This window comes from Equus caballus, chromosome 1 (assembly GCF_041296265.1).
Source record: "Equus caballus isolate H_3958 breed thoroughbred chromosome 1, TB-T2T, whole genome shotgun sequence".
In the NCBI taxonomy this organism is placed as follows: Eukaryota; Metazoa; Chordata; class Mammalia; order Perissodactyla; family Equidae; genus Equus; species Equus caballus.
This window is the reverse complement of record NC_091684.1, coordinates 131,691,314-131,704,703: the sequence shown is the minus strand read 5'-3', so window position 1 is coordinate 131,704,703 and position 13,390 is coordinate 131,691,314. Positions and strand designations below refer to the sequence as shown.

At 59.6% G+C, this 13,390-nt stretch overlaps 1 protein-coding gene across 2 annotated transcripts; it reads left to right on the top strand.

The window, feature by feature from the left end:
* The first annotated feature begins 1,225 nt into the window (after positions 1-1,225).
* Positions 1,226-12,147, top strand: C1H15orf39 (chromosome 1 C15orf39 homolog). Of its 2 annotated transcripts, none has more exons than XM_023653368.2 (3): positions 1,226-1,414; positions 4,685-7,459; positions 9,487-12,147. In XM_023653368.2, the coding sequence occupies exons 2-3, from the start codon at positions 4,735-4,737 to the stop codon at positions 9,852-9,854; spliced, it is 3,093 nt and encodes a 1,030-aa protein (XP_023509136.2). In that variant the 5' UTR covers positions 1,226-1,414; positions 4,685-4,734; the 3' UTR covers positions 9,855-12,147. The 2 variants fall into 2 exon arrangements, with proteins under 2 accessions (XP_023509136.2, XP_023509141.2); XM_023653373.2 differs by having other exon boundaries at positions 1,247-1,414; positions 4,685-7,511.
* The last annotated feature ends 1,243 nt before the right edge of the window (positions 12,148-13,390 follow it).

Sequence of the window (13,390 nt, the reverse complement as noted above, 5' to 3'; positions counted from 1 at the left end):
AGCAGGAAGATCCCCAGGCTGGGAGCCAGGAGATCTGAGTTTTTATCCCAGCCTGCCATGTGACCTTGGGGAAGCCCCAACTCTCTGATTCTCTGCTCCCCAGATCTTTCCAGACTCCATTTCTAAGGACCCTCCAGCTCCCAACTAAGTGATACCCTCTGTCCTCCCCCCAGGTGACCTCCACTTCCTACCTGCAGTGTCCAGCACCTCCTCCTCAGCTCCTGCTGCTCCAGCTGCTTCCTGACCCTTGGAATCTGTGGCCTCAGGCCTGCTCTGCCCTCTGACTCAGGCAGCTCTGACCTTTGGGATCTGAGCAGATGGCCTGGGTGGTTTTGCCCCATGAACTTGCTCTGACCTTCCCCCCTCCTCCACTGCACACATCTGTCCCCAGTCTTTGGGCAGCTCAGGAATTGTGAGGGACCAGTTTTCTTCTGAGAAGGGAGCAGCACCGAGGGGCTTCTCATCCAAAATCAGATGGCCCAGAGAGTCAGGGCAAATGGAGACAGCTCTCCAACCCCTCTCTCGGCAACATACCATCCCTGGTTGGGAATGTTCCACCCCTCCCACCTCGCAGGCTACACGTGCTCAGGCCTGTCTTTTTGAAGGAGATTTGCCAAAAAAGTTCAGAGGTAGCCAGTGAGGCCACTTAGCAAACCCCCCAGCACCCTCATTCCTGGCTCACTCCAGGGATGGGGGAATCACCCCTTCTTCAGACAGATGTGGTGCCCTAACAGTGGCTGAGATACATTCGTCTGGAATTTGCCCTCACTGGCTGCACAGAGATGAGGGGACAGACTAAAGAGCCCTTCTCCAGCCCCCTACTGGCCAAGGGAGCCAGAGCACCTACTGTGTGTCAGGTACGACCTCTTCTAAGCCCTATAACACCACCACTATGATGTAATTCCAGTTCTACTAAAATAAGGAGACTGAAGCTCCATGAGGTCAAGTGGCACGCACAAGGTACACAGAGCTAGAAAGTGGCAATGAATGAATGATCTAAGGGAGTGACTGAATGGAGGCGTGGATGGGCGCGCCGGGCAATGGTTCGCGGAGTGCAGTGGGTACAGACACAGTGCACAGCGCCCGCGACCCGGTCGGGGAGGGCGGGCCCAAGCCGGCCCTCGGCACCCCTGGGCCCAGGGGAGAGCAGGCTCCCAGAGCGCCGGCGAGCTCTGCCCCCGCCGCGCAGGCCGCCCCGCCCCCGCCCCCGCCCCGCCCCCAGCCCGCCCCGCCTGGGACCGCAGACGGCGCCCGGCGGCGGCGCGAACGGCAGCGAGGAGGGTGGCTCCAGGCTTGTTGCTCACCGCGACTTCCCGCGCAGGGCCCGGCCGGACAAGGACCCGCAGCCTGGGCGGCGCTGGAGGATGCGGCTGTGGCCCCGGGCAGCCACAGCGGGAAGCCTGGCGCCCTGCAGGTAGGCGCTCGCCCGCTCGGCGGGCGCGGAAACTTGGGCCGAGTTTGCGGGCGACGCGTGGAGAAGGGGCGGGTGGCGCTGCTCCAGGGCGCCCCTACCGGCCGGCCCGGGGATGGAGCGCGCCGGGCCTCGGTCGAGGTGGTGTGGCTCCTAACTGCCGCCGGCCCCTGGCGGGCGGGCTGCCGGGCAGGGGTCGCGACGCTGCCCTAACTTCCCTCGGACTTCGAGGCTCCCGGGGCCCGGGAGCGCTCTGGAGCTCCGCCGGGGCCCCGGCACCGGGCCGGCGAGAAGGAGCTCAGGCCGAGCCCTCGGGCCTCCCGCGGGGCCCGGCTCACGTGGACTGCCCGCGCGGAGAGGAGGGGGCGGGGGAGCTAGGCCTGGGGGGCGGCGGGCGCTGAGGCGCCGCGGGGCCCTGGACGCGCCCTGCTGGGACGGGACGGCCCTGCGGTTTCCTCGCTACGGCTTGACTCACCCTCTGGCTGCAGCCCAGGCTGGCGGGATCGCCCTGAGGCGGTGGCTGCCTGGACTCAGCGGCCGGCCGCCCCCTGCTCCGGACCTCCCGCCAGTCTTTGGGTGTCGGTCCGTAGGGCTCGGTGCGCGGGCCTACCTGCGTGCACACGTGTGCAGGGGCCCGAGCGAGGGGAGAACGCAGTTCTGGAGGGGGGTGTGTGCAGACGTGGGCCATGCACGTACTTGCAGGCACGGGTTTGCATGCGTGGCGGCGGCCTGTGTTCAGCCTGCCGGGGTGCACGTGCGCCTGCGGGCAGCGCATGGGGACACCCGGAAGCCCGCGGGGTCGGGTGCGGCGGCAGCCCCCAAGCCAGCTCGACTGAGGGCCCCAGGCACGAGAGTTATGGGCGGGGCAGGTAGAGGAAAGGGGGTAGAGGCCGACCGCGCGACCCTTCCCCCTCCACTGGAGCCTGGGCTGCCCTTGGTTTGGTTGTGGCGTCTGCAGGACCCAGAACCTCAGCTGGGGGAGGTGTGAGAACACAGGGAGGGGGCCCGGTTCAGCCAGGAGAGTCCAGACGCTGGCCACAGCTGGGCAGGATCACTCTCTTCTTCCTGGTCTTTCCCAGTGTCATCCGGAGACCCACCAGGAGGTGGACAGGGAATTGGGCCAGGGGCTGCATCTTCCCCTGCTGCTTAGGGAAGGGCTAGGACAGCGGTGGTGGGCTTTTCTCCTGTACCCTGCCCTGGTCTCTGGCTGAGGTTGGTCCTCCTAGCCCAGCCAGGGGACAACTTGGTGGCCCAGAGGGTGATGTGACCGTGTTCCCTGGGGTCCTGCCCTTCTCCAAGCCATTGCTTCCCTCCTCAGTATGTGTGTGTGTCAGGGAAAGAGGCACCTACATTTTGGCTACTGTCTTGGGTGGGGAGGGACCTCACGTGAGGGAGTGTATAATAGGCTCTCCATCTCCTACTGTCAGGTGGTAAGGTCACCCTCATACCCTTCATAGTCTTCTGCTGCTCCCTGGAGCCCCCATCTCTCCCCCAAAGAATCCTGAGGGTCCCAGGTGGCCTCACCTCTATTGGCTGGGTCCTGGGGCGTGTCTCAGGAAGTCTCTGGGGCAAAGGGCACACAATGAGCAGAGCCCAGGAGAGAAGGACTCCCGGGGCTGGAGGTGGCTATGGAGCAGGCCCCAAGGAGCATGTGGGGGAGGGGAGACGAGCGCCAGCACTTAATTAATCCAGAGCTCCCTGAAGACAGAGGCGGGGGCTCAGCACCTCAGAGCCATATAACCCCTTCTTGCAAAGTTGCTTTCAGCAGGCTGGGGGCTTTCCCAGTGGAATGTAGGGTCCCTGCCATAGGGCATGCCCTGATGCCCCTTCCTGTCTTCTCCGGAACATCCCCTGCTCTAGGCTGACCTGAGGTGTCAGATTCTGACCAGAAGATGAGCCAACTTTCTTTCTGAGGGTCCTGCCTGGCTTCCTTAGTGTAGTTAGGCTGGGCTGGGAGTAGACATTGGCCCCCATACTACCCTTGGCTTTTCCTGTCCCCAGAATGTGCTGTCTAACTCAGCCTGTGGCTGTTGCTGGCCACCAACCAGAAAGGAGGAGGGGCTCCAAGGGTGGGCTGGTCTTGGCTTGTTGGTGATGGAAACCTGGGACACCTGGCCCGTGGCCTAATCGTAGCAAGATTGAGCTGATTCATCCTTTCTAAGCCACCTGAGGGTTTTGGGGAACAGGGTGCTGAGGAAGTAGAGGGCAGGTCAATGTGGCCCTGGCAGACTGGCCTCAGATGACCCCTCATGAGTCATTGGGTGCCTGCTGCCTTGAGGAAACCCACACTTGACCTCTCTAGGCCTGGGTCCCAGACCTTGCTTGGGCTTGTTTCAGGGCCTTCGTCTTTCTCTGGCACTCAGTTTTTCCATCAGTACAATGAGGGTAGTTGCCAGCTCTGTGGCCCTGGGGTTTCCTTCACTGGTATTCACGTCCTCCCACCTCCCCACCTGCTTGTCCCTGGTGCTGGGCCTGGAATAGCCAACTGCAGCTGAAGGGCTGGAAGGGACACAGGCTCTCCTACCAGACACTTTTGGGATCTTCCTGCAGGGCCACAGCACCATCTGCTGGACGGCCTTGGCTCTCCTGCTGGGGGTGGGGCTTGAAGGAAGCACTGCCTCCAGCCACTTCACCTTGGAAGCCGCCCTCCGAACCAAGCCCTGCATCAGTATCACTCCTGGGACCTGGGTTCTAGGCCTGGCTCTGCCATTTTTAAAAAGACCGGCAAATCAGAGAGATCTAGAGGGCCACAGGAAGTCGGAATTTATGACCATGCTGAGTCCACATCTTGGCTGCAGTGGGCATCTTGAGGTCTCTGTGGCATCTTGGAATAAGAGCTTGTGGTGGGAAGTGGGGAGCCTGCCTCCCGGCCCATCTGTTTCATCAGTGAGTTTGAAGTGAATGGGTTTCCTCACCTGTATATGGAGATAGCCAAGTGAAGTGAGCCTGACTGCCCTGCAGTCTGAAACCCCAAGGGAGAGGTCTTAGGAATCATGTGGAGGAAATCTGAACAGAAGGAGCTCCTGGAATGGGTGTGGGGGGTATGTGTAGGACTGCAACACAAGAATTTGTCAAACAGAGGTTCTGCAGCTTCAGAAATGGACTTGGGAAGCTCTGCGTTGTTGGCTCATGCCTTGATTCGTTCGTACTGTCTTTATCGAGCACCTGCAAAGTGCCCAGCTCTTAGGTGTGACAGTGAGCCTGTGAGAGTAGCAGCCCTGTTTGCCTATAGCCTCTTCTGACAGCCCCTGCCTCTCTCCCTCTCTCTCCCAGGTCGGCAGTTGAGTAGCTGGGGCCGCGGAGGGCTTGAAGCCTTCACAGTGATGGCGGAGAAGAGGCCACTGGGGACGCTGGGGCCTGTGATGTATGGCAAGCTGCCCCGCCTAGAGGCAGACTCCGGGCCTGGGCACAGCCTGCCCACCTCTGCTGGTAACCAGGACCCCTGCAGCTACAAGGGTGCCTACTTCTCTTGTCCCGTGGGGGGTGCTCCCAAGGCAGGGTCAGAACGGTTCGCTTCCTGGACCCCATACCCACCCTTGTACCCTACCAGCATGGCAGGACCCCCACTTCGGACAGACAGTCTCTTGAGCAACTGCCTGCTCTACCGCCCACCAGCAGAAAGCTCTGAGAAGGTACAAGACTCTGGCCCTGTTGAGCTCCTGCCTTTCAGTCCCCAGGCTCATTCCTACCCAGGCCCACCGCTGGCTGCACCCAAACCTGTCTACCGCAACCCTCTGTGTTATGGGCTTTCCCCTTGCCTGGGGGAAGGGCCACCGAAGAGACCACTAGATGTTGATTGGACACTGGTGACTGGGCCCCTCTTACCCTCGGCCAATTCCCCTTGTTCTCTGACCCCAGCTCCTGGAAAGGGCCAATCCCTGGATGGCTCTTTCTTGCGTGGGGTGCCAGCTGGGGGATCTGGCAAAGACTCCTCAGTGAGCTTCTCTCCATGCCAAGCATTCCTAGAGAAGTATCGGACCATCCACAGCACAGGCTTCCTGGCCTCCAAGTATGCAGGTCCTTACTCTGGGGACTCCAAGCAGGCATTGTCCGAGGGACCCCCGAGTCCTTGGACCCAGCTGGCCCAACCCCTGGGACCAGCCTGCCAGGATGCAGTGCCAACCCACTGCCTGCTGCCTCACCCCCCGCAGGCCCTGCCTTGCCCTCCAGCCTGTCGCCACCCAGAGAAGCAGGGCAGCTATAGCTCAGTGGCTGCACTGGGAGCTCACAAGGGGGCTGGGTACCCACCTGGTGGACTGAGCAGCCCCTACCTGAGGCAGCAGGCATCCCAGACACCCTATATGCCCCCAGTGGGGCTGGACACTTATTCCTACCCCTCTGCACCTGTCCCAGCACCCTCACCAGGCCTCAAGCTGGAGCCACCTCTCGCTCCACGCTGCCCACTGGACTTTGCCCCCCAGACACTGGGCTTTCCTTATGCGCGGGATGATCTCTCTCTCTATGGAGCATCCCCAGGGCTTGGAGGGACACCACCTTCCCAGAACAGTATGCAGGCTGTTCCACAGCCCAGTGCCTTCCAGCGGGCGTGCCAGCCTCTACCTGCCCGCCAGCCGTGCTCAGAGCCTATGAGGCCTACGGAGAAACCAGTACAGGAAGCCGAGGAGAAGATGTGGCTGCCCAGCTGCAGGAAAGAGCAGCTCCAGCCCCAGCTTGATGAGCACCTGGGGGCACCCATTGTCATCGGAGACAGTCCTGTTCCCCGCACCCCACCGGCTCTCCCTCCCTGTGCTGAGGAGCGCCAATCTCTTCCACAGAATGAGGGCATGCTGCCACCCAGCTCTCCACCCATGCCTATTATCGACAATGTCTTCAGCCTGGCCCCCTACCGTGACTACCTGGATGTGCAGGCACCTGAGGCCACAGCTGAGCCTGACCCGGCCCCAGCCCCAGCCCCCAGTGAGAGCCATGACAAAGACTGCAAGGGAACCCTGCCGGCCCAGGAGGCCCCCTCCAGGGCGCACTGCTCACTTAGGGAGGAGATGGCACTGGACTTGAGTGTGAAGAAGCCAGTGGCAGAGGCTCCTCCTCTCAATGTCCCTAGTCCTGTGGTGCATGCCAAGCCCACTGTAGCTGTGGATGTGCCGGGCACAGGGAACACAGTCTCAGACTTGCCAGGTATGGGGAACACAGTGCCGGATCCGCCAGGCCTGAAAAAGACAGTCACAGAAGCACCTGGGCTGCCTGGGATGCCAGTGACCACAGAGGCCACCCCGAGGACCAACTTCCACAGCTCCGTTGCCTTCATGTTCCGGAAATTCAAGATCCTCCGGCCAGCACCCTTGCCTGCAGCTGTGGTCCCATCTGCACCCACCTCAGCCCCTGAGCCTGCACAGCCTGCACCCACCCCTGCATCTGTGCCCATTGGACTACAGATTCTCACCCAGCCCTTGCCTGTGGCCTGCTTCAACCTGGCACTGCCCAGCCCTCCAGCTGTAGCCATGGCTTCCCCAACCCCTGCTCCAGCTCCGTCACCTGCTCCAGCCCCGGCTCCACTTGCAGGCCCTGCTCCAGCTTCTACCCCCATCACAGCAGACTCCCCAGAGCAACACTTTGCAGGACTGCATGCGTCCCTATGTGACGCCATCTCAGGTTCAGTGGCCCACTCTCCACCTGAGAAGCTGCGTGAGTGGCTTGAGATGGCTGGGCCCTGGGGCCAGGCAGCATGGCAGGACTGTCAGGGTGTGCAGGGGCTGCTGGGCAAGCTGCTATCCCAGCTGCAGAGCTTCGTGTGCACACAGCAGTGCCCCTTCCCCCATGTGGTGCGGGCCGGCGCCATCTTTGTGCCCATCCACCTGGTAAAGGAGCGGCTCTTCCCTCGGCTGCCGCCTGCTTCCGTGGACCATGTGCTGCAGGAGCATCGCGTGGAGCTGCGTCCTACCACGCTGTCGGAGGAGCGGGCGCTGCGGGAGCGGGCCCTGCACGGCTGCACCTCACGCATGCTGAAGTTGCTGGCGCTGCGCCAGCTGCCTGACATCTACCCTGACCTGCTGGGCCTGCAGTGGCGTGACTGTGTACGCCGCCAGCTGGGTGAGCATGGGGCAGCCCCAGTAGCCACCGGAGCTGTGTGAGCGCGTGACAGGTGTGTGAGTGGTCACAGCTAAGGGATTCCAGGGCCTCTGGAAAGGGCAGGGGAGGCCCAAGAACTGGTGTCAGGGGAGGAGCTGGCCTTCCAGGGTGGGCTCTATGGATCCCCATCGCTCTTTGCCCCCAGCATCACTAAGAGCCTTCAAAGTCCCCTCTGTAAGCCTCTGAACATTCCAACTGCTCTGTCTCCTTGGAAACTCTTGACCTTCCCTGGCCCTGCACCTTCCCAGAGTCCCTCTCCTCCTCTGCTGTGCCTTCTCCGTCTTTGGTACGGTCTTCTCCACCTGAGATCATTTCCCCCTGTGTCTGTGTCTCCCCTCTTCTGAGCTTGAGCCCCAAATAACTGACTGCTTGCTGGGCTTTTTGTACCTGGTGTCTCTCTGACCCTTAACTCCTCCCAAACCATACTCCTGGGCTTTCCCTTAAGCTTCACTTCCATCCAGTCTTTCCCATCTCAGTGAATGGCACCCACTCACCCAGCGCCTCATTCCTGAACCCTGGCAGGGGTCCCCCCCACACACTGTTACCTTGTGAATGTGCACAATCCTCCCAGGGATTTACATTCCCCGAAGTGTGCCCGTAAGTCGGAATGTTGTTTTGTGGCACTAAATGATGTCTTGTGCATATCGTTCTCCAGCGTGCTCTTTTTATGGCCCGGAGCATTGTCTCCGTCGGCTCAGTTAGCCTGACCTTGCTCTCAGGAATGGCTGCAGTGTTTCGTGGTGTGGACAATCTCACTTCTTCAGCCAGGACTTTGCTGATGGTGCCAGGTGGTGTCCGTCACTGCCTCTGCTGTGTCAGAACACCTGGCATCGAGGCCCAAGGCCCGCCCTGTAGTCTTTCTCTCCCCGCCCCCCAGCCTTCCCACCACCAAGCCTCTGTCCAGGCTGTCTCCGTAGTGTTTCTTGTCCCCTCCCCTCCTGGCAGCCTTGCCCTGGGCTCTCCCCGTGTCCAGGTTCCAGGTTGGGGTGGAGAAGGGGCCCGAGGTAGTGAGTGCAGATGTGGAGCTTGAGGTCTGGAGGACAGCATTGCTGCCCTCTGAGCACTTAAGTTGGGGCATTTGTCCCAATGAGGTGCAAAGAAAATGCAAGTGTGAGCATTCCCTTCCTGAGTAAGAAAGTGTGGGAGTGTGTCAGGTGTCACTCAGAGGGCCCCCCCAGCCCAATCTCCTCCCCGTACATTTGGGTGGTCTGGGCCCAGAGAGGGACAGGTCCATTTCTCCTTCTCCTGGGCTGCCTGCTGGGCCGTGGGGCCCTGGCACTTCACAGTCCCCTCCTGCTCCAAGTCTGCAAGAGTCTGGGGCCTGATAAGGAAGTGACTGGGGCCCAGCTTCCTGCCACTGGCTGGAGTTTGGTACCTTCTCCGCCTCCCTCCCTCAGCTGTGGGTCCTCCCCGCTTCCTTGGGGGGCTGCCCTCTGTACTGTCCTTAGACAGTAATCCCCTGGCAGCCTCCCTTCCAAGCAGGCGTGCTCTTGATCAGGAGCCCTCTCCCATCCCCTCCGCCTCCTCCTCCACCCCTCTCCCTCTGGGCGTTGCCTTCAGGCCAGTCCCTGCCTGGGCTCTGGCTCCTGCTCCAGCTCTGGGGCTGGAGTGGCCGAAAAATGATGGTACTCTAATGTGTGGCAGGCCACTTTTTCTCCATGCCTCGATTTCCCCACCTGTACAGTGGGCCTTTGGATCAGATCTGGCCTGTTTGGCCTCTTTCCTCTTGTCCTTGCACCCAAACAGCTTCTGAGCAGTGCCCTCATTAGACAGAGTTCTGGTGTCACCTGGGGAGAAGCACCCCCCCCTTTTGGCTTGATGGTCTCTGGCTAGTGGTTACATGCGGGGAAGGGTCCTGATGTCTGTGACCCTACCTGGACTGTCCTGGCCCAGGACAGAGCAGAACCACTGGTGTAGACAGCTTTGGAGGCCAGGAAATGGGACCTGAGGGTCTCAAGGTCTGTAACCTGACTGTGTTCATTTTCCAGGTGACTTGGACACTGAGGCTGGAACTGTACCCTCCTCAGAACCCACCATGGCCAGAGATGAGCCGGAGAACCTAGCCCTGGCTTGGAAGTCACCTGTCCCCAAGGCCAGGAAGCCGGGAAGGAAGCCATCAACCCCTGGCCCAGAGAAAGCAGAGGCAACTGCTGGGGGAGCGTCCCATGGTGCCTCACCTACTCCTGCTGCCAGTGCCAGCCCACCCGGCCCCACACTGAGGGCCCGCTTCCGTAGCCTGCTGGAAACTGCCTGGCTCAATGGCCTGGCACTGCCCACTTGGGGCCACAAAACCTCAGGACCAGACCGGCCCACGCCGCACCCACGGCTGTTGGGCAGCCAGAGCCACCACCTGTAGCATTGGTCACGGGTGCTGTCTGGGAGTCACGCTCCCTCCCCCTCCCTTCTTCGGCTGCCTGGGGTCAGGAGTGGACATGCCCTTGGAGTTCCTCCAGCTCTCACCCTGCACCCCTACCCCCAGGTTGGGCTGAGAGCCCCTGAGCTTTTAACTTGAAGGCCTTTGTTAGAAAGGACTCCTTCCTATTTCTTCCTTAGAGAAAATGTGGGCTTTGGAGTCCAACAGATGTGGGTTTGAGTCCTGGCTCCTGTGTTCCTTGCTGTGTAACCGGGCAGGTCACCTCCTCTCTTGAACCCTCTGTTCCCCATTTGTAAAATAGGACAACACAGCCTACCTCGCAGGGTGTTGTGGGGGTAATGCCTAACACACCCATTATGGTTTGCTCTCTGCTCCCTGCCCAGGACAGGGGCCTAGATCTCAGCCAGGGTCTAGAATGTGAGGCTGAGGCAAGCAGAACCTTCCTCTAGAAAGTCTGTGTATGTCATAGGACTTGGTTTTCTCAGAGTGGTACATTGTACGTGTGTGTGATTCACACTTTCTAGGGTCATCCCCGAGAAAGCCTAGGGCCATAGCCCCAGCATTTGGGGTTGGGCCCCAACCCCCAGCCGGGAGCTCCCTGAGGGAGCCTACCCCTCCCCTTCCCCATGACAGGGGGCACAAGGATACAGCCTGGGGCTGGCATCCTTGTCCTGAGCCTGCTGCTCTCAACTCAGGAGGCCCCAGGCCTGTCCTGAATTGACACCAGTGATTTTCCTGAGCTGCCTCTGCCACATGGTGCATTATCCTGAGAAAGTTGTGTGTTTGCTGGAAGCCAAGCAGCTGCAGGGACTCAGGGACTAGAAGGGACAGGCTGCGCAACCCCTCAGTTCTGGGAAGTCTCTGAAGAGATGTACTGAAGACCCTGGCACTCCCCAAGCCAGAACCCCATCAGCCAGCCTGCTGTGGCTTACCTCCTTGCAGAGTGCTGAACAGCTGGAGGCTTGCAAACTGGGCCTTTGGCCCATTTAAGGTTTTGTAATAAGGCTGTGGGTCCTGGAGGCAGGCCATTAAACATTAAAGCATTGGGGTTGTTGTTGGACCTGGGGCTTGGCTGTGTTGGGGGAGGTGGGTCAGGGTCAGCTTGGTCTGGTCATCACCAGGTGCCTAGCCCTCTGCCCACAGGCTGCAGCTCTCCCTGTTCCTGCCCCCGAAGATGCTGGGGCTCTCCACACCCTATGCCAGCTGGCTCTGGCCAGGTGGGCCCTTGTCACATGCCCACGGGGTAGCCAGTTACCTGCTCAGGGAAAGCGCCCCCCTTTCTTGGCCTTAGCCCACTGCCGAGTCACCAGGCCCCAGCACATGCCCCTCTCCCAGGACCAAGGGTGTGCCCGCCAAAGTCTAGGTAGGACAGAAGCTGTTCCCCCCTACCCATGTTGGTGACTGCATCCCAACAAGGGACGGCCCCTCCCACACATTAGCACCCTATGCCTGCTGGGCTCTTTTCCCACAGAGGTTTGTTCTCAGGTCTGCTGAGGTGGCTTCCTGGATGTGGTTTCACATTCCATCTGGGCCAGGAGCCAGTCCGCTAGGGCTGGTCAGACCTGCCTGGCATTGACCCTAATCTTTGTGGGTTTCACTGAGCCCAGTGACGCTTTTCCTCCTGTGCCTCCCAACAGCTGGAGCCTGGCCTTGCATGGGGCAGGATCTAGAGTGCAGCTGCCATTGTCCCAGTATTGTATGCATATGGGCCAGAAGAGGTCCCTGGCTTGTGAAAGGGACAGGCCAAGAGATGGGCAACTCCAACATATTATGGTCACTGCAGCCACAGAACCTGAGAGAAGGGCACTGGAAACTCAGGAGGGGCCTGTCTTGCCTGGGGATGAGTAGGTGTCCTTGGGTCCCAGGAGGTGCTGTGTGAAATGGGTGAGCCTTGAAGACAAGTAGGAAGAAGTAGGTAAAAACAAGTGTTGAGTGCCATCTGAGCCAGGTGAACAGCATGTGCAAGGGCCTACGGGTATGTTTGGAAAAGGGAAATACCCAGGTGTGGCTGGAGTGCGGGGAACTAGCCGGAGGAGGGGGAGGGGACAGGGCCAGAAAAAATGGCTCAAAATCCAATGCAACTCATTCAGTCCTGCAAGCTGGAGAACAGAGGGTGTGGTCCGTGTGAAGTGCCAAGAGTTTGAATCACCTGAGGCTTGTGTAGGGGAAGAGGGAGAATCCCCCACCTTTCCTTCTGGATCTTATGACTGGTCAAATAATTAAAGCGACATAAGGCAGGTTAGCAGAAGAAAATAAAAGTTTAATTACATGCATATATGGGAGAAACCCTGGAAAACTGAGTGACTCGCCAGAAGGCCAAAGCTGCCACCTTAAATACCATCTTCAGTTAAAGACAGGTGGATGTTGGGGGTAGTGGTTTGGGATTTCAGAAGGGAGGAAGGCAATTCACACGGAAGTGGAAATGCAAATATTTGTTGAACAAGTTTCTGCTGGGCCAAAAATGGGCTGCCTGGTGCCTTTCTATCACACCTATTTTACATTATACTATAGTTACCTTATGGTATTAGCTCCTTCCAGGAACAGGCCTTCTATGTTAAATTCTTTTAGGTAGTTTGGGGGAAGGTCAAATGTTCTTCCTGTGTCTTCTGAGCCTTTATTATCTTCAGCTCAAAATAATCCGCATGCCAGAGTAGCACATCTTGCAGTGGCCTTCCTTGAACCCCAGCGCTCATAATTCCTGTTATGTTCCTATCCCACCCTGGGGACCCTGCTGCTCTCCCACCTTAGCTGCTAGGAACCCCATCCCCACTCAACCGGGGGACATGGAGACCAAGCCAGGAGGCCACAGCCTGCTGGGGGCAATATCCAGTGTTTGTGTCCCTTCTTATGGGGTGCACTTGGGTGAGAGACTCTGGGGAGACTACAGCTCCCCTCTTCCCCACCCTTGTGTGGGTGGGCTCCCAGCTCTGGAATCTGACCAGAAGGATGGGACTGCCCCTGTCAGAGGCAGGTCTGAGTAGTCCAGGCCCAGTCGTACCCTCAAGCAGGGCTCCTGTGTTTGTTTTTCCAGCTAGCCAGTGGCCTCAAAGCCCCTGTGATGTCTAGGTGACCGATGTCCCATCCCACTGTATCCCCTGCTCCTGAGGGGAGTCTGGCTCCAGCCCTGGAACTTGGATACCTTCGTGTTGGAGGCCTGTGTCAGGTTCCCACACAGCGTGCCCATGGCTAGGGCAGCTACCTTGTTGGAGGCCCCAGGCCTGACAGGGCTCCCATGCGCCTCTATTCTGTTCTATGCATGTCACCTGTGCAACGTTCCTGATGAATCTGGGCTCTGTTAGCTTCTGCCAACTCAGCTGGGAAGTTGCTGACAGTAAGGAGAATAGTGCCACCCGGCTTACGGACTACGTAGGGAGAGGCCTGCTTTGGGGGTGGGTGGAAGAAGGCCTGAGGCAGGATGTCTGGGGGCTCCTCCCTACTTATCTTCCCTTCTCTGTTGCCCTCAAAGAAGGCAGTTTTCTCCACGTCTCCTACCCGGCCCCAATCACCCACCAGTTCAG

Coding starts and splice junctions, on each gene's coding strand:
- C1H15orf39 (XM_023653368.2), top strand. CDS start 4,735: ATGGCGGAGAAGAGGCCACTGGGGACGCTGGGGCCTGTGATGTATGGC. Junction 7,460..9,486: donor CTGTGTACGCCGCCAGCTGG/GTGAGCATGGGG, acceptor TTCATTTTCCAG/GTGACTTGGACACTGAGGCT.